Source organism: Rosa chinensis, chromosome 2, assembly GCF_002994745.2.
Source record: "Rosa chinensis cultivar Old Blush chromosome 2, RchiOBHm-V2, whole genome shotgun sequence".
Taxonomy (NCBI): domain Eukaryota; kingdom Viridiplantae; phylum Streptophyta; class Magnoliopsida; order Rosales; family Rosaceae; genus Rosa; species Rosa chinensis.
The window spans coordinates 11,745,402-11,764,415 of record NC_037089.1 but is presented as its reverse complement, the minus strand read 5'-3'; the positions used below and the strand labels follow the sequence as shown (position 1 = coordinate 11,764,415).

General features: G+C 37.7%; 3 protein-coding genes across 6 annotated transcripts; all 3 read right to left on the bottom strand.

Annotated features, from left to right (window-relative positions):
• Positions 1 to 6,186: 6,186 nt before the first annotated feature.
• LOC112190410 (auxin-responsive protein SAUR50) lies at positions 6,187 to 6,849 on the bottom strand. Its single transcript, XM_024329837.2, has one exon. It carries the CDS (start codon positions 6,768 to 6,770, stop codon positions 6,435 to 6,437), a length of 336 nt encoding a protein of 111 aa, XP_024185605.1. The 5' UTR covers positions 6,771 to 6,849; the 3' UTR covers positions 6,187 to 6,434.
• A 5,820-nt stretch (positions 6,850 to 12,669) lies between these two features.
• Positions 12,670 to 15,307, bottom strand: LOC112183306 (transcription initiation factor TFIID subunit 14b). The gene is made up of 6 exons (XM_024321647.2): positions 14,970 to 15,307; positions 14,406 to 14,494; positions 14,102 to 14,323; positions 13,826 to 14,013; positions 13,626 to 13,747; positions 12,670 to 13,020 (listed from the first exon to the last, which is right to left on the bottom strand). The coding sequence occupies exons 1-6, from the start codon at positions 15,078 to 15,080 to the stop codon at positions 12,925 to 12,927; spliced, it is 828 nt and encodes a 275-aa protein (XP_024177415.1). The 5' UTR covers positions 15,081 to 15,307; the 3' UTR covers positions 12,670 to 12,924.
• Positions 15,308 to 15,840: 533 nt separating this feature from the next.
• Positions 15,841 to 18,780, bottom strand: LOC112187997. Of its 4 annotated transcripts, XM_040514360.1 has the most exons (4): positions 18,602 to 18,780; positions 17,860 to 17,902; positions 16,804 to 17,666; positions 15,841 to 16,310 (listed from the first exon to the last, which is right to left on the bottom strand). In XM_040514360.1, exons 3-4 carry the CDS (start codon positions 17,661 to 17,663, stop codon positions 16,136 to 16,138), a joined length of 1,035 nt encoding a protein of 344 aa, XP_040370294.1. In that variant the 5' UTR covers positions 17,664 to 17,666; positions 17,860 to 17,902; positions 18,602 to 18,780; the 3' UTR covers positions 15,841 to 16,135. The 4 variants fall into 4 exon arrangements, with proteins under 4 accessions (XP_040370294.1, XP_024182755.1, XP_024182756.1 ...); XM_024326987.2 differs by lacking the exon at positions 17,860 to 17,902 and having other exon boundaries at positions 18,602 to 18,779; XM_024326988.2 differs by lacking the exons at positions 17,860 to 17,902; positions 18,602 to 18,780 and adding an exon at positions 18,285 to 18,546.
• Between the last annotated feature and the right edge of the window lie 234 nt (positions 18,781 to 19,014).

Genomic DNA, 19,014 nt, shown 5'->3' with positions numbered 1-19,014 from the left:
AAAAACTAAACATGCTCTCCAAAATAGCTAAGGAGTCACAATAGAGAGTCTGCTAAAAATGCTCTAAAATCCGCGTTTGAAAGAAAACAAATACATGTGAGAAATATATAAATTCATTGAACATTGCACAATTGAATTACATTGGGACAAGACCGGCAAGACTGGTTTGAGCTCTAGGAGACAGACCCAATATTTTCTCCATCTCATTTGGCAACTTGTGAGAAGATATGAAAGTAGCGAAACTGGTGTATATTAGTTTGTGTGGTAGTGAAATTAAACCCCAAATTCCATCAGAAAAATGGAAACTAAATCAAAAATGGAAATTGAACCCCCCATTCCCCCAAACATGTCTGCCCTACAACTCATCTCAACCTGACCCAATTTCCAGCATGCATGGTCGGTTTCTGCATCCAAACTAACCAGAATGATGTGGGAGAGAGATTTGCACAACACGAAGAGAAACAGACTTGTATCGGCCGGAAAAAAGTGATGCAGCATGAATAATATCTTCCATGCAAATTCAGGTTTGTTCACCTTACATTTATGCAATCTTAAATGTGTTGTTGGAGAAAGATCTAGAATGTTGGGGGTTCTTGGAAAGTCGACCCAAGAAAAAATCATCTTCGATTCTTCGATTCTCCATATTGGTGGGGGCAACAAGATCAATCGAGTGATAGATAGAGAATGTTGTGTGGGAGAATATCTATAGCTAGGGCAAGATTTGATTAATTGATTCATAAAATGAAATGAGTTAGTTATATACTTATGTGCTTAATTGTAAATTCATTTGACTTTAAATGGCTAGTTTTACTAAGAATGCTCTAAAAGATATAAAAAGCTAAACATATTTTTTTAAATAGTTAAGTAATCAAAATAGAAAGTTTGCTAAAAATGCTCTTATGTCACCATATCAGTATTTACCTTCTTTAACGACGAATCCACTTTTATGTCAATACTATATGTGGAGGCCTTATCTAATCTCTAATAAATTTAAGATTAAACGAAAAAAGTGCAAGCGGTAACTTCATATTTGAGAGGTCTCTGTAGTATAATGATTGAAATTTTAAGATCTGTTAATGAATTGTTTTTCCTTCAGAAAATTAGTCAAAGATGCGAGCTAGGGTGTATGGTGTCATTGTTTCAATGAGGTTAATCATACCTATTCTCAGTTTTGTCGTGCTTGACATATAAGCTATCTAATCTTCTCAAAAAAAAAGAAAAAAAAAAGACATTATCCAAGGAATTATGCATATCGTCAGAAGACTAATATCAAAATTCAGTCCAACTTAATTAGTTAGCAACCTCTTACACCCATACAATCACATCTTATTCAAGAAACGTAATATTTTACGAGTTAATTGCATGGAAAAATCGATCAAGGTAGTAACAACATATATGATTAATTACGTAAAATCTTCAACTATGTTGTAATAGAATCCCTAATGATGATGTGAAAGACTATGGCCTCTTTCGTTGATCACTACATTCTCATGTGAGCTTTGTCTCCTTCAATATATACTATTTTCTAAAGTTAAGTAGTTAGCAATCTCTATCTATCTCCAAAATAAGCTTATGTAAATCTAAACGCAATTGGATTCAGTCTTGGACAACTAAAATTGAAAAGGGAAGTGGTACCATCACAAATCATATTTGTATGTTCTGTGCATACCGTAGTATACGACAGATACAAGAAGTTCCGTGCTTAATAATTAGGATTGTGATTAAGATGGGATCTAGTAACTGATTGATTAAGCTTATTAAGAGCCTCCAAAGCAATCTAGAGCATAGAAGGTGGTGGACAACGAGACCTACTTTGCATGTGCTTCAATGAGGAAAAATGGAGGCCTATTAAGCATGCATGGAGGCCGTCACTAAAAGAGATTAGGACTTCGCTGGTGGAAAATCATTGGGGTTGTTTGATATCTCACTTACGTGGAGCCAAGTTCATGGCAAGAAACCACTTCTTAATTAAAACTCGTTAATTAGGTTTAATATTGGTTGAATAACTATTTCTTGCAATCTATGTGCACGCCCTAGCTTTGGACTGGATCCATTTACAGTTGGTTCTAAAATTTCTCGATCATTTCGTGGCTTTGGTGGAACCGAGACTCGCATCATTGCATGGGGAAGCTAGCTCAATACAATGTGGTCGGGGGCAGTACGAAATTAGCTAGGGTTTTTATTTTCGGCCTAAAGATGATATATATTGTCGCAATTTTTTGATCTTCATCAATAGTAAGGGGCTGGCCAGCATCGACATGTAAATGGATTGGAGTTGGAATATACCGGCTAAATTATTCCTATCTAGCTCCATTGATAACCTAATGATGGGGTTTAGACTGTATTGTGATTAATATTGGAGTTGAAATAAACGTCATGTCTATTAAGCATCAAATTCAGATATGAATTGAATTAGTATTAATTCACATTGAGACGTTCGATAATTTCATTAGTATTAGATTCAACACCGATTTTCATAATGCACTTTTCTACTTCCTGCCTAAAATTCATACTTTTGTACTAGCTAAGGTAGTTTAGGGTGTTTTTTCTTTGGAAAAGAAGAATAAATTACTCTTATATATTTGTAGTACTTGCTCTTATATATTTGTAGTACTTACAAAAACATATATACAAACAATAATTTGTAATTTTGTAAGTTAAATATTAGGTCGATCAGATTGCATCACTTACACTTTTTGACTTTGTCTCATTACGTTGATGGATTATCGGATTTAAATTATAGTGAAATTATCTACTAATCTTATAATCAAAATCTCCACCTCTAGTTGAAATTAACTTTTGAATTCCTGAACATATTGGATTGATGAATTTGTTTGGTTAGTGACTTCCGCACATTATGTGAAAGTAGCAGGGATACATGCAGACTCACTGTATACGTTTGTCAACAATAACCAGATGATATAAGTCGTGTGGGTGTCTCCAGCTAACAATTTAAGTAGAAAGTTCTGCTAAGAAGTTGGCAAAGCATACACTACAAGAATTATATTTAGTGCGGATATGCTGTCATCGATCATCATAGTCAATATAATGTAACTAATTTTTTTAAATGACAAGGTATAATTCAATACATTTTCCGAAAATGATTTTCGAGAGGACCTTGTTAAGACGTAGAGTGTAAGTCTTGTACTAAAAAAATATATAAATGATAATGATACAGTGAAAAGAAAAAAAACTATTCATTGTCACTAATCCATAATAATTAAGCCATAACCAATAAACTATACATGTAAGGAATTGAGATGATGGTTTGGGTAAAGAAATAAGAGAATGAGAAAGCTATTGTCTTTAGTTTAAAATAAATGCATAAAAGAATAGAGTAGACGTTGCCTTCTTAGTTTTGAGAGAGAATAGAGGAAAACCCTAAGAGAGAGAGTCCGCTTGTCTGGCTGCGCCGTCATGCTTGCCTTGACCTCTGGCCTCGTCGGCGTGTGTTGAGTGTGGCTGGACGGGATATCTGTGTAGATGATCGGAGATGGGGGTTGGGAGGCCTTCCTTTGCATTGTTTTCAGCTGGCGGTGGTGGTTGCATAGAAGGTGGGTGCGTGGCAAAGGGTGGTTTTCTGTCATGTGGCTAAGGGGTGCACTCGATCTGGATTTCGGGTTTATGGATGGATCCGATTGGATCTCGTCACAGATCACGTGGAGTTTGGGTGTGATGTGGTTTCGGATCTCATAACAGCAGGTGGCGGAGGGAGTCACAGTCCAGGGATCGTTCTTCTGCTCGGGCTCTCGAGGATTGGGGTTGTGGTGGTGGGCGATCTAATCTGCTGATGTTCTACAGGCGGTGTCTATTCGACAACCGTCTGGGTCCGAAAGTAGTGGCGTGGTGGTCTGAGAGGTGCAATGGTGGTGGCTAGGCTGGATGTGCAAACATTATCGTGGGCTAGGGTCGATGCTTGGACCCTCCCAGCTTCGCTCCAAATGTGGGCCTTTTCTGGGCCTTGTGGTGCTTGAGCCTGGGGTTTTACCCTAGGTCCATTATGGTTTGTTTTATTATTTAATGTTGCTCTTTATTTAGGTTGTTTATTTTGTTTGCGCTTAATGCGAGTAATAAGTCCCTACACATGTTGTGTAGGGCTAGTCGAGCTTATCGCATGTGTGTGCACTCAATGTGCCTTGTCTGCTCTAGGAAGGCGGCAAGTTGCTTTCTTCGTCAAATGGTCGTTGCCGCCTAGTGGTAGGGTGAAGCTAAGTGCCGTTGGATTTATCCTTCGGCGACAACATAGTAGGAAAGCTGTGCAATTGATAATTATGCTACGTTGCAATCGGGTTACATATCGAGTTATTTTTCCATTATGTCAAAGCAAATGGAGTAGCCAGTGGAGGCGTAGAGCAATGTTTGCTAGTTGATGCTCGTTTGAATACATGTAATAAGTGGTTTAGGCTCAATGTCCCCCTTTGTATTCAATAGTTTTATTAATCAAGGATTGAGGGCAGTCGCACCAACCCTTTCCTCAAAAATTAAAAAAATAATAATATAAATGCATAAAAATGACATCGATTTGGCCCTTAAAATTTAAATTGGGCATACACCTTGACACATTTAACATCAAATTAGAAGCAAAATAGAAGGAAAAAAAAAACACACGTTTTTTTGACTTTGAAGTGCACTTTGAATGCATTGTGTGTAACTAATTAGAATTGAGGTGGTAATTATCCCACATAGTTCTGATTAGCTCCACTTTTCGCGGAGCCTTATACCGAAACCCTAGGTTTCGTGTAGTAGCGGCAGCGGCTTCTCCGATTGCTGGTAGGGCACTCTGGCATTGGTTTCTCTCAGGCTGCAATGACAGGAGGACGAGTTCCTCTCTTTAGGGAGCAACGACAGTGTTTTGGCCGAATTATAGCCCTATTCCATATCAGGTTTGGATACTTTTTTTGGCTTTCGGATCACAGCAGACGTTGAGTGCAGCGGCGTTGGTTTCTGGAGGGGGCGAACAGCTCGGCAAAGGAGAGTTGTGATCGGATTGGCCTAGGCTTAGTGGGCAGCAGCTTTGATCAATTTAGGTCAGTAGCGAAGGCGGGAGGTAGAGGCTTCGCTCTAGTTGTAGGCGCGTGTTTGGCTGCCATGGTCTCTCGGCTGGGGAGGCCACCCAATTGAGGAGGTGGTGCAGCGACTCCAACGGTGTTGCTAGGGGTTCGGTTCAGGCTGGTCCAGGTACAAAGATGAGGGTAGTGGGAGTGGGTTGGGCTTTTAGCCTCAGCTAGCCCATTTTTCTTCCTCTCCCTGGCTTGGGCTAGACTTTTTGGTGGGTACGTTGTGGGCTGGTCTCAACATGATTCCTAACTTGTAGCTGTTCACTGCAGTGACTGGTGGATGGGTACACCAAGAGGGTCATTAGGCCCCAAACTAGTTAAGGCAGATGCAGAAAGTTAGGGTTGTGTGAGAATAAATTTAGTTGTTAGTTTTTTCTTTGCAATTCCTTTTGAATTTTAGTTTTTTTGGATTTTCGTTTTAGAATTGTAGTAATGATCAATAATTGAGCCGTAGATGTAATTGAGTGGTCTTCGGATCCTTCTAACTTGACCTAGTAAGGTCGTATGATTATTATCAACGGAATTATTTCTGTTCCCATATAAAAAAATATATATAGAATTAAGGCAGTAAAAGTTTATTATTAAGCTAATAAAAGTTTAGTCATTTGCAAAATAACTAAACCAAGCTGTATTTATACGGTTGTAAATGAGTCAAAATGAATTACATAATTAAACACACCCAAATACTTCTTTTAATCGATCTTCTACAAATTCGATTGGTTTTGTACATGTCATAGTTTTTCAATTGGCATACAATCTATATCCACTCGTGAGAGCTTGTAATCGATTTAGAATATGTACCTCTACATTCGAAGTTTCGAGTCAAGCATACTCAAAGATAAGCTGTGAAGTGAAAAATAATTAACAATTTATATTCAGAACGTACGTACGTAAGCATCTCATCAGTGCGAGTTGTACGTAGTGCGTGCAGTAGATTGTGTAGACCACCTCTTCCTTTTGGTTAGGTTTATCATTTATGGTTCTTCTGGTTAGATTCCTTTTGTTTTTGCTCCGAAATTCCTTTTGTTATATATGCTATCTAGTATTCACTGTTTAAACTCCGCAATTTCAGTGGAAATTAAGTTCATTGATCATGGATTGCATGCACTCATATCTTCAGAGAGAGAGATTGATTTTGAAAAAGGGGAATAGCTCCGAGCTGCCCTTGAATTCTTTCATTTCTGCAAATCAGTTCTCTTAGGGTACACAAAACGTACACACAGTACTACATCATCAACACCGAGAAAAAGTACTCCTTACATGGTCATATATGCATCATTAATTAATCAATATTAAACAATTAATCACTAACACTGAACAAGTTAATCAATCACTCAAGTACGATCAGAGCCACCATTGCTGCCACAGATAATAACCTCAGCAATACTGATCTATCAGGGAGCGAAAGACGACTTCTTCGCAAGGAATCGTCAAACCCATGACATGGTTAAACCCGAACTCCTCCTCAGCCCTCTGCAGCAAGCTCTGAAACTCCGGGTTGCCCAACCACGAAATAGGGATTATGTATCGGCTTCTGTTTTCGCCTACGTACACAGCGAAATGCCCTTTCGGAATATCATCAGGGAGACCACTTTCATTGTAGCCATTGTTTTTCTTCCCGAAACTCGAGCACCTCTTGAGAATTTGCTTCAGCGCTGCCGTTTGAGGCACTAGCAATGCTTTGTTTGATAATGATTTTTTGATGATCGCCATGGTATATAGCTCGGCTGGTTAGAGAGAGAGAGAGAGAGAGAGAGAGTTTAAGAGTTGTGAAGAAGGTGGTTTTGGGGTTGATAGAAATTTGGAGAGCGCGGAGAGGTATTTATGGAGGTGAGAATAGAAGAGTCAGAAAACAAGGGCATGTGGGATGTGGGCCAAACAAGAGCCCACAACCAGTGTGTTTGAGGCAAGCAAAAACAGTGATTAACGTCAGTCATAAGCATGAAAATGAAGGAAGCTATAGAGCTTAGCTAGCATAAGCAACTATAGCAAAATTCTAATGGTCCAAAAATAACAAACCCATAGGGGTTTTGGCCTACCGTTGTTTCCTTCCAATTTCAAGTGGAAGCATGGGAATTAGGGTGAGGGGCGAGCAAGTCCTTTAGTATGTGCTACTGTCCGTGTATCAATGTATACGTGGGAGGTTGGAAGTAAACCTAAACCATTGTTTAAGCTTGGCTAATTTCCAGTAAAGTTGTACAGTGTAGTAGTACGAACTGAATACCATGTCCAAAGAAAAATATATCGACTATACACTTGCCCTCTCTGATGGGAGGGTATGTCGCTCTCATTTTTGAACCTTACCCTTGGATGATTCTCAACCGGTTAAACCGTCCATATAGGCTTGAAGGCATTTAAATTACCGATCAATACCTTTTGTTTTGATGGTTACTCATCATGATCTGCATGTGTATTGAGTACTGATGCATAACCCATCTAGATGAGAGTCCACAACTCCACATTAGTAATAGTATACACTTGAGTTTTGTTTCGAGGCTTAATAATTATTTGTAAGCATTTTGCGGGGGTTGTGTGGCTTGACACAGGCCGTTAACATGGGAGTTACAGTCCCTATGCTGGCAAAGTGGTAATCATTAACTACTAGCAACTGCGAGAAAACCTCACACCTAGATGAGTCTACTTGAGCTCAGGAGACACTTTACACTAGTTCGTAATCCTCGCAGTCAAAGATTAAAAGTCGAGCTCAAATTTCACCAGTTGCACTGGCCCTCTTGTAACGACAGAGCAAAATGACTAAAATAATTGAGGTTTGCATGCTTGCTCAACTTTTTTTCCTTTCTCCAAAGGTAAAATCCATTACAAATTAGTCCTAACTCAAATAGATCAGGACAATACTCTAAATTGATCATTAACAGAAAATGAAAGAATCATTTTACATATAAGGTCAGTTTCCTCAAATCCATGCCTATATCCTACACTTTCCAGTGATTCAAATTCGGTGTGTGTGATATATGTAAAAGTAGAATATTTCAATCCAATATATCGACCATTTATGATTAAAAGTTAGAGATTGCCATCCCTTTTTCTTTGGCAAATTGTTGGTGGAAAACAAAAGTCACTCTTTTTTGTTTTTTTAATAAAAGAATGGGCATTCATAGTGTACAGGTGCAACAGCAACATCAAACATCTTAGCTCACAGTAGTAATGATGATCTTTCCCTTGCCTTGACAATTATTGGTTTTGTGGCATTTGCTTCCAGGTTTGGAATGGGGTTTTCTGGTTGATCGAGTTTGCTTACATTGCACCGTACATATATACCTAAAACAAACTCCCTTTTTTTTTTTTTTAGCAAAAAAAATAGTTTGTCTTAGGTATATATGTATGGTGGAACGTAGAGCTTGAATGAGATTGATTAGTTTTGGTGGTGAAGCATATATGGTGAGGAAACAAGAAACAAAACACCAACCAAAGCATTCAAACCGCAGAAGATGGGATGTCCATGCATGTGCGAGGGCTGCAAACAACGAAACTCGCCTAATTATCAAGCATAAGAAAACTTTGCCCAACACATACTTGTAATGATCTAATGAGTACCCAACTTAAGAGCTAAGTTCAAATACTTGCCCTAAAATTTGGACACCTAATGCTAATCAGATTCATGTCATATCTACTTGGGATAAAATATTTATATGATACCTGAACTATCACGAAATGCACTTTTTAGTACCTACAAATTTTTAGGGAGTTTAGTGGTACGGTACTAGTACCTGTATATTCCCTCCATTAGCCATTTTAGTACTTCCGTCAATTATTCCGTTAAATTATGGATAAAATCCTTAAAAACCTATTTTTCATATTTCTTTTACAAATTTTTTATTAAAACTAAATTAAAATAAAGGGAGTTTCTATTCATACCTCCAAAATTGGTATTTAGACCTCCCCACTTAATAGACCTCCAACTTACTTTTACAAATAATCAATATGTTATCTACACCTCCCTAATTTTTCCATAATACCCATCATTCAATAATATCAATAAAAACTTCTTTTTAGAGTGTTCTATTCATATACCTCCAAAATCGGTAGTTAGACCTCCATCAATTTTTGAACATTTCACAATATTATTTTACTCTTGATACAACTAAGCCAAAAAAAAAAACAAGCTTTCAGTTGATAGCTCTCTCTCTCCCCCTTCCCTTTTCTTATTGTTGTATTTAGTAGACATATGCATCTTTAGAGGCCAAGAGCAGTTCATTTCTTCAACTTCCTAAGATTCCCTCGTTTCATATATATATTTACTCGATGGTAACAGTATGTTCCAATGGATGAGTATGATTTTAAGAGAAAGTGGCATGTTGGTGTTTTGGTTAGAGAATATTAATTGCATATCTGAAATTGACTCGAGGAACTACAAAGTAATGAACTAGTCTGTTGATTTCTCCGCTGCTTGGTAAGGATGAAGACCATAACAAAAATGACATGAGGATGACCATTTGTTGATTTCAAACCTCTAAAAGGGAAAAGACTTTTTATTTTTTTTTTCCTTTCTCTTTTGTGTCTTTATTGGTAATTTGACATGAGTTGACAAAATCAACTATCTCTTGAAAAAAGAAAGAGGTCCAAATACCAATTTTGGAGGTATGAATAGAAGCTCCCTTAAATAAATTAAACTAGGTTAAAAGAAGGGAAAAAAATACAAACAGTACTCAAACTATGGGCCACTAATAACTTTCGTACCTCAACTTCAAAAACTATCATTTTGATACCTGGACTTTTCACCCCGACCCAAGATTCATACCTGGGATCCACTTTGCCGTTAACGATGTTAAATTTACAAGGGTAAATCTGTCATTTCACTGTTCATCTCTCTTACCATGGTACTGTTCAATTTTTTAATTTTTTTTTCCCTGAGGAGAGGAAAACAAATATTTTAAAATGAACAGTACCATGGTAAGAGAGATGAACAGTGAAATGACAGATTTACCCTTGTAAATTTAACACCGTTAACGGCAAAGTGGACGGCAGGTATGAATGTTGGGTTGTGTTAGATAATCTGGGTACCATTGTGATAGTTTTTGAAGTTGAGGTACGAAAGTTATTAGTGGCCCGTAATTCAGGTACTGTTTGTAAGTTTTTCCCTTAAAAGAAAGAGCTAGAATTGAATTTAGTGAATATCTAGATTTACCTACCATCTCCATTGATTAATCCTATTAATTGTTTGAGAAAAAAGTTATCTCATTAGTTGACCCAAATTAATATATATTAAATTTTCATAAAAAAAAAAAAAAACTAAACACAAAAGTACTTAAATTAATGGGAAAATTTCACAAACAGTACACCAAGTAAAGGCCACTAATAATTCTTATACATAAAGTTCCAAACCAATCATTTCGGTACACGAAATCTGAAACTCGACCCACTATCAGTACACGACGTCATTGACGCCGTTAATTTGACACCAAAATGTTTATTATGCTCTCAGTTCTTTTTTTTTTAATAATTTTCTTTTTTTTTTTTTTTTTCCTTCGTTTTATCTCTTTCTTCTTCATTCTTCCGGCTCCACGAGCGAGAGAGAGAGAGGAGAACTGTTTTTCCTTTTCTTTTTTTTCTTTTTTTACCAAAAAAAATGAATTAGAGTGTGAGAGTACCAAATTACCCTTTTCTGCAAGGTAATATTTAACGGCGTCATTGACGTCGTGTCTACATAGTGGGTCGGGCTCAAAAGTTCATGTACCAAAATGTTCAGTTTGGAACTTTATGTATGGAAATTATTATTGTCCTTTATTTGGTGTACTGTTTGCAAAATTTTCCCTTAATTAATTGCCCAAGAACAACGAAGAATAAATTGGGTATTGTTTTTATTTTTTTATGTGTCGAACTATTTTTTAATTATAGATATTCAATATATTAAATTCTATAATTCTAAATATGAATGAAAAGACTATTTTACCCTTACTATTTTACTCACAGGAATACTCACATGAATGTCACATGACCGCCACATAAGCATTTTTAACTGAATAATAGACGGAAGTACTATAAGGGCTAACGGAGGGATAATACAGGTATCACTGGTTTCCCTGAAAATTTGTAGGTACCAAAAAATGCATTTCGTGATAATTCGGCTACCATATAAGGATTTTACCTTATCTACTTATGAACACAAGCTGGTTACTTGTTCGATTGCATCTCTTAACATTCATTGGTTAAGGGAAAATTTTTGTTTCTTAGTACAATCAATCAGATCCAAATTAAATGACGGCTGGTTGTAGTTCAACCATATTAGAAGTTAGAAACCGGCCAGCTAACTAAAAATCTGTCAACAACATGTTTGACGATGTTTTTGGATGGGAAGCATAACGCTCAGACCCTTTGATGATGCTTGTTCCTTCTAGCATTGAAATTCGTTTAGAACCAGAACTTGAAGAAACACAATTCTACTATAATTAAAGATTTATGAGCTTTGCAAATAAATATATTCATAAAATTCTATGACAGATAATTCTGTAAATTAAGCACATGTTTCAGCTTGAGTTACTTGTGCTGCAAATTGTCTCACCATTAAAGACTACACATGTGACCTTTGATAAAAACCAGACCAAACATGTATAAAAGAGCTGGTAAGTAAGACACACACCTATATCCCCCCCGAAATGAGCACCACTAGTCTTTCCAAGAGATCGAACTTATTTCCTCCCCATGTTCTAAGGCTCACACAGCCATCACCAGAGCTTCAAGATTCATCGTATCCATCTGTCTTCACGCTTCCATTTTTGACTTCATTCACACATTACAATCATCACCCTGAATTTTACTTCTAAATGCATGAAGTCACCCAAATTTCACATCAAGGCATCATATCTCAACTTAACATGAGAAAAACTCGTCGAAAACAGCTCTACAATACCCTAGAAACAAACCCACAGATTTCATAAGAGCTTGAAAACAGTCTAGATATGCGGCTACCCATGTTGTGGATATACATATGGATAGAATGTCAAGGTTAGTATTAATGTGGGAGAGCATACCATCCTCGTCGTAACTGAGGCAGGACCATGATTGACAAATCAACAGAAGGCAACTCTCTTACAGAAGATGCTGAACCAACCGATTTATCAACATGTAAAAGGGTTGAAGGCCATGTTACTCGTCTTCAAGAAACCTCATAGAGACAAAATAGAAATGGCGGCTTCACAGCAATCACAACAGGTATGGCATTTCAATTTATTGGTCGACTCATCTAAAAACCCTGGTGCTTTGAAGAAAAATAGATAAAACCTGGTGCTTCAGAGGAAATTAGGAAATTCAGAACATTACAAAAGTCAGAATAAGCTCATGTGCGTGTAGCGTGTACGTTTGTATTTAGACAGACCTTCACCACTGAATCAATCCAATTCATTACTCTACACCAGCACATGTATTGGAGAAAATCAAGCTTTCTGAAATCTCTAGAATGCTTATTCATATATCATTGGATGTCAGATTAACAACAAGCATCACAACTACATCATCGCAATCAATCTGAAGCCTTGGGAGATCCTCTACAGTCTACACTATGAACCATTGGACCATCCAATCTGATTGGCCTAACTCCGTTGACCTTGAGCATATTGCTGCCACATTGTTGATGACTATTGACCCAAAGTAAAAATTAAATAAATAAGGAGGGAAGAAGATCAAACTAATATAGAAAATTACACAACCTTCTAACTCTTGTTTGATAACAGGTCCCAGAACAATCAATTGTTGTTCCTATACTACAGTTCAATTAGCTGTAAACCACATACATAGATTAAAACAAAATGGAGAGTTCCCCATAAGTGTGATAATAAACATGTTTACATCAAAGATCACTCGATCTTCCATAATTTACACTGATGGCGAATCTTTGACAATATTACCATGATCATGCATATTCAAATCCAGAGGGTGGTTTGGACAGCTGGGGCACCCCTTCCATCAAGCTCAGTTTTCTTCTCATGTTAACAATGTGGGCTTGAACCTATCAAGTTCAGGACAATGTCAAAACAAAATTATCAAAAAGCTCCCAATTCCCGCAGTCAGACCATTCAAGCTCGCATAAAACAAAGAACAGATCAACTCATACAATCTGATATAGACAACAGTACATGCAACAAGGCATAGATACAAGTGAAACCCAAGCCCATAGACAAAATAGAGAGACACAAGATAAGCCACAATCACTAATATTCAAAACAGGTTAGCATACATAAGCGATCCAGCAATTACCCAGTACCACAATTCAGAGAACTACCCAGGAAACCTATAATATTGAGGAAGAGAAGTAGATCATTCAGCTGAGCCCAATAATTGAAGATAATGATAGACTGCAGTCTCTATTAAGTACTCCTAGAGTCCTAGATAGCAGGACTCCAAACATGGCCACAATTAGCATGATTTATTAAAGAAAACAAAGAGTATTCCCTCTAAAGATAAAAAAATAAAAAGTAAAAATGTGGGAAAGAGGTCTGTGCAGTTTTATTCTTCCCTCCTCCTCATCAAAGACCTCCCAAAAAATATGTAAAATATGTAGGCGAGGGATAATAAGTTGACAATATGCCAGGTCCAAACTAATAGCAATTATACCTCTTGGCGAGCTGCTGCAAGTTTTAGGAGTTCATCTGCCTCTGAAAAGTTCAAGAACCACTGACTAAGAGGATGATCCTTCGTGTCTCCGCGTTTGTTTTCATTCATGTTATCATTAATAACTGCGCAAACAAATCGACATAGGAAGATCAAAATCAATGTAAACTCAGGTTCCAAGACCATTGAAACAAGAAATTTACCAGGATTAGGCAAGTTAAACCCGCCAGGCAAACGGGGAACTATGACAGCTGGATGGTTTTGCACACGAGCAAAAAATGCCTCGGAAGGGTCTGGAAAAACTATTTCATTGTAAGATTCCATAACAACAGGTTTCTTGGTCGACTGGGGGCCTGATTCATCTTCAGTATATAGCTTCAAATGGTGATACCTACAAATGATATAAGCTCCAGGATTAATGATCTTCCTTCTGGGTCTTGTCAAGCAAATAAAATGGATTTCAGAATACACAAACTCACAAGTCCAACTGTTTCTCACAGATATCATTGTGGAAAAACAGGCTGATGGCAATTTCAAATTCACCCCAACCACATTCTGTTAACTCAAATGGGGGCGATTCAATCACTCTCATAGGGTTGTTGAAACTAGGATGCAATTGAAAGACAACACGCTTCACCACCACCCCAAGGTCCTCGTTCGTAGCTCCACGAACATAAACTGTCCACTTATGGGACTGAGACCTAATCGACAGAAGACATTATTCGAAAATATCCAAAGATACGAAAGGTTTACCACACGACCCAATCAATGGAAAATACTTACTCACTGGCCTTTCTACCGAGATAGAACGCGATCGTCCCATATACTATCGGCACACAAATATCAACATCCTTAAGTTTCCTGTCTGTGCTCTATGACAACCCAAGTGAAAAAGCATCATAAATTTTACGGAGCTATACATTGGAAAGATAAAGGACGCACTTTGATGAGTTGAATAAACAAGACCTCCACATTACAACGAAAACAAACAAAGTCTCAGGGTCTTCTAGCACTGCCATATAACGAAGAGCAGAGCAACCAAGCATGACATACTAAAAGCTGTACGGAAACTAGGGTAGTGAGGCAATAGGTATATGAAACCTCGGCCCTAAAAGATGGCATTCAACCAATCAAGTGTATCAAACCTAGTGATGCACAAATCAATCAAAATTACCTCATGATTCATCAAATTCAACGTACTAAAAAGTAAACAAAGAGCAAAAGAATCAAACTTGGTGCATAAAATCGATAAATTTTCCATAATTTTCAGATTCGCAAACCAAGTGCTCACAAAATCCACAGAGCTACTAAGCAAATGTAAAGAACAAACAGCAAAAGCTTCACTACCTTCTTGTCACTATCATCACTAGACTTGGAACCTCGAACGGACTGTGAAACTTGCGCAGAGCCACCGTCCTCAGGCTGAGGTTCAGCTTCACCTACTTTCCTCGCCGACATTGTCAGCAAAGATTCGAGCTTTATGCCACTTCAACTTACCCAAAGCAATGCCGACGCCTGAATTCGATGCACGACGAAAAAGGGTTTTCACCGACGAATTCGAATTGTAGAGATTAGGTTTCAGAATTGGCGAATTGGGGTAGTGGAGTGAGAGTTAGGGTATTTCGATCTTCTTTTTTTGTGAAGAAACAAAAAGACTCAATTTTGGGGTAACCGCCAACCAGCAAGAGCCAAAAGGCATAGCATATTTATCAATATATTTTTTTCAAAATCCCCTAAATAGGTAATTTTGTAGTTTAATCTTCCACAAGTATTTACTTTAGGGTGGGTCTAAAATTGGGTGTTTAAACTTTAATTGTGTTGTTGATGCTGAACGTCAAGTGTTTCATTAGTAAAAGGGGTCAAATTCTTTAGTTAAGTAATGCATATTTATTGAGAGAGCTCCTAATGAGGACCACTAAAATGAAAACTTATGAAAACTTTCTAATTTACAGTTTGGGAGACCCACTTTTAGATTACATTGCCGCAAATCAACTGTTAGATGTTTATACAGGCATAGGTATATCACTTCTGAAAATCAACCGTTAGATGTTTAAAAGATTACCCAAAGGAAAGGCGAGAGCTACAACCTTTTCAACTTCATATTTAGCTCATGGATTAGAATATGGATTGATATAACATATTTCAAGATCTAATTAGAATATCAGAGGGATAAATGTAGAAGTGAAGCATAATATGCAGATAGGCAACCCATAAGGCATTGATGCATAAACATTTTAACTCAGATATTGCATTCCAATTAAAGACTCTTTCGGTTTAGTTTCCAACAACAGCAGCATAAATGCAGAACCAGATAACAAGTTCAGGGGGCACTTCACAATGTTACAATTGAAAGAAAGGATATCCGACAAAGTTTGCCACTCAGAGTCATGCATTGCTAGATGCGTCCCTGGATCTAACGGGTGGGATTGAACCAAATGGCATTGCAAAGCAATCCACCGGCCACAAACGACCATCCACCAGCCACCGGGAAGTACAGAGGCAAGCCTGAAGAATTAGATGTTCGAAGCACTCAAAGCCATCACCTTGCATTGTTCATTCATGGCATGAAGTTGAGCTTCTTTCTTATCAAGAAGAGCACTCAGCCTCACATTCTCTTCCATAAGTTTTTGAACTTCCACCTCTTTCTGTGTTTTCTCACCCTCTAACTGTGTTGTTTTTGCAACTAGCCTGTTCCAAAGCAACATGAGATAATGAAACAACAAAACATGTCCAGCTAGCGTATATGCTTGTACAATGGCATACAATCAGGATTAACACAGGCATAAGCATATGACTACTGCTGCTTAGAAACATAAGAGCATGGACACACATGGAAACATATGCCTGTCCATGTGTGCTCACATACAAAAGATCTAATAAAATGACACTTCAGCACCATATAGATCAAAGAAATTTCAAATAAGTGCTTAGATAGCTTCATGCTTTTCTCAGCAAGACACGCAATACGGAAGCAAGCAAAGCATTCTATCCTTTCTATTATCATCCTAATAGAAGGGAGAAACAAGATGCAAGTATCATAATGAAAGGGGGGCCTTTGCATAGAGAAGATTTCTTACCTACAATGAAGGAAATCAATTGCAAAGAATCTGACATGATAACTAAAGGGAAAATATAGTGAAAACTGAACATCTATTCCCTGCAGAATAAGAAAGATACTGACCGCTCAAACAGCCTCTCAATAGTTTGAAACTGCTTCTCTGACGAAAGCAATGTTTCTCGTACAGTGATGAGACTGCTGACATACGATTTTAGAGACTCAAAGTCCCGCTTCACCCGGCAAAGCTCCTGTTCATTTTCTGTGGCTCGTTCCCTCTGTATAGATGTCTCTTGAACCAAATCCTCAACTCTTTGCCGCATTTCATTTAGAATACCATTTGTACCTAGAGCAAACCGCTCCATCTCCTCCAACTTCAAAGACATGTTCTCAATTTGGATGGACTTCTTCTTAATTTCTTCCTGACCAAAAGTTACCTTCTCCTTCTCAACTGCCGTTTCAGATTCTGCCAATATAACTCTCTTAACTAGAGCTTCCATTACATCTGTAACCATCTGCACAGACTTAAGCAGTTCACTGATATAAGCTGCATCTTGTTCATCTAGAGAGTCATGTTGCTTGCCAATCCCAATTGAAGAATCTTCATCTGGAATTTCAAAGGAAGAAAGATCAACATTCCGAGACCATCCAGCCAACGGTGTACCATTTTTATCAACAAGCCCCACTCCTTCAGATTGTTTGATGCCACATGCTGTATGGGCTAAATGAGGAACAGCCATTATTCTTGCTTTTGATTTCAAGTATGTTAACAAACTGGCAGCCGTCTTAACTCTCCGCCAAAGAACCTCTAATTCCTTTTTTGAGTCTTCATCAGACCCCTCTATACAAGCCTCTACCTCTATAAGCTTCTTTTGCAATACATCCACGTGGGACTGACTCTGCTCCATCTCCAGCTTCCACATTTCATGTGTTTGGCTCAGTTGAGACTTCAAGGTTGACAAGTTAGCCTCTTCTCCGGCTGCCATCCCCTGTCCAAAGTTGTAAAAAAGAACATAAACACCCTTAAATCTAATACGATGGAACCACATCAATATGAAGCCCTAACTCCCATAAGATCATTCAAATGAATATCACATTAAGAAGCTCAAAGTGCCTGCTAACTCATGGCTTCCATCTTGCTATATCAGGCATATTTATTTAACAAAAGGAGACAAAATGCACCCAAAATCCACATATGCTGCATCTACTGTAGAGCTGGGGATTTCTGCAGAATGAAAAGCGGGAAACTTCAAGCATGTTGGTAAATTATCGCACGCTCTCTCATACAGAGATTACAATGTGCTGGTCAAGATAGTAAACAAAACTCAAATAGAGCTGCATCCATGACCTTGATGATAAGTTATCTTTTCAGAATTTCTCTGAATGTATCAGGCATTTTATCAAGTAATCACTGCCACTAGACTCAAAAATTGAATTCACAATTCCAGATAACCCAAAAAAAAAAACAAGAGTCCACTAAACCAAGACTGCATCAGCACTGTGCAGAAATTACATTGAAATCAAATCAAGCACAAACTGAAGAAGATCCAACATGTAAAAATATCATAAATCTAAAGCTATTTCCAGCTCAAACATTTTTGACTCACCAGAAATAATACCAAAACTTCAATGAACAACAATCAACATCAGAATCTTATCACAATGACCCACATCAGATTTGGGGAATTCTAGCTCATCAATCCAATTGCAAACAAGCACAATCCGATATTCATCAAAAACAAAAAACAAAAAAATCAAATCTTCAAACAAAGTGACACAATTGAAACTTAAAAAAGGCAGAAACTTGAAGAAGGTAAAAACCATAACAGCATCAAACCCACCAAAGAAAACGAAAAAGATGAAGGATTCAAAGCATAGCAACCTCTGAAAAAAATGAAGATGAGGTAGAAATGAAAAAACATACCCTTCGGGTTTGAGTGAAAGGCAGTGGATTTGAGGATTAGGGTTGTGGAAATCCAAAGAGGAGGAGGTGATTGGTGGTTGGTGGGTGGGTGGGTGGGTGCTGGTTCGGATTCTGGTGCCGCGTTCGTCGTCTTGGTCCGGCACGCCCGTTTTTCTTTTCCTTTTTGGTAGGAAAAAAACAGAGCACTAATAATAACGTTGAAGAGCCCTCTTGTTTTTCTCTTTGGTCTGCTTGCCCCTGGTTTTGTGTTCTTTATTTTACTTTTACTTTGCAAAGTAAAAATTAAAATGTGGGATTTCTGAAAAAGTTTTTCAATTGTTTTAATAATGAAGAAATTGTGGTCCTCTGGATAAGGAATCATTGTGACTAAAAAAACTGAAACAAAAATGTCAATACCTATGTAACAAGATGTA

What these genes read in the sequence shown, in the direction of transcription:
- LOC112190410 (XM_024329837.2), bottom strand. Translation starts at nt 6,770, where the DNA reads ATGGCGATCATCAAAAAATCATTATCAAACAAAGCATTGCTAGTGCCT.
- LOC112183306 (XM_024321647.2), bottom strand. Translation starts at nt 15,080, where the DNA reads ATGTCGGCGAGGAAAGTAGGTGAAGCTGAACCTCAGCCTGAGGACGGT. An exon ending in GTGATGATAGTGACAAGAAG is followed by an intron (nt 14,495 to 14,969) that starts GTAGTGAAGCTT and finishes GGGTTGTCATAG; the next exon opens with AGCACAGACAGGAAACTTAA. An exon ending in GTTTAACTTGCCTAATCCTG is followed by an intron (nt 13,748 to 13,825) that starts GTAAATTTCTTG and finishes TTGTTTGCGCAG; the next exon opens with TTATTAATGATAACATGAAT.
- LOC112187997 (XM_040514360.1), bottom strand. Translation starts at nt 17,663, where the DNA reads ATGGCAGCCGGAGAAGAGGCTAACTTGTCAACCTTGAAGTCTCAACTG. An exon ending in ATTGAGAGGCTGTTTGAGCG is followed by an intron (nt 16,311 to 16,803) that starts GTCAGTATCTTT and finishes GCTTTGGAACAG; the next exon opens with GCTAGTTGCAAAAACAACAC.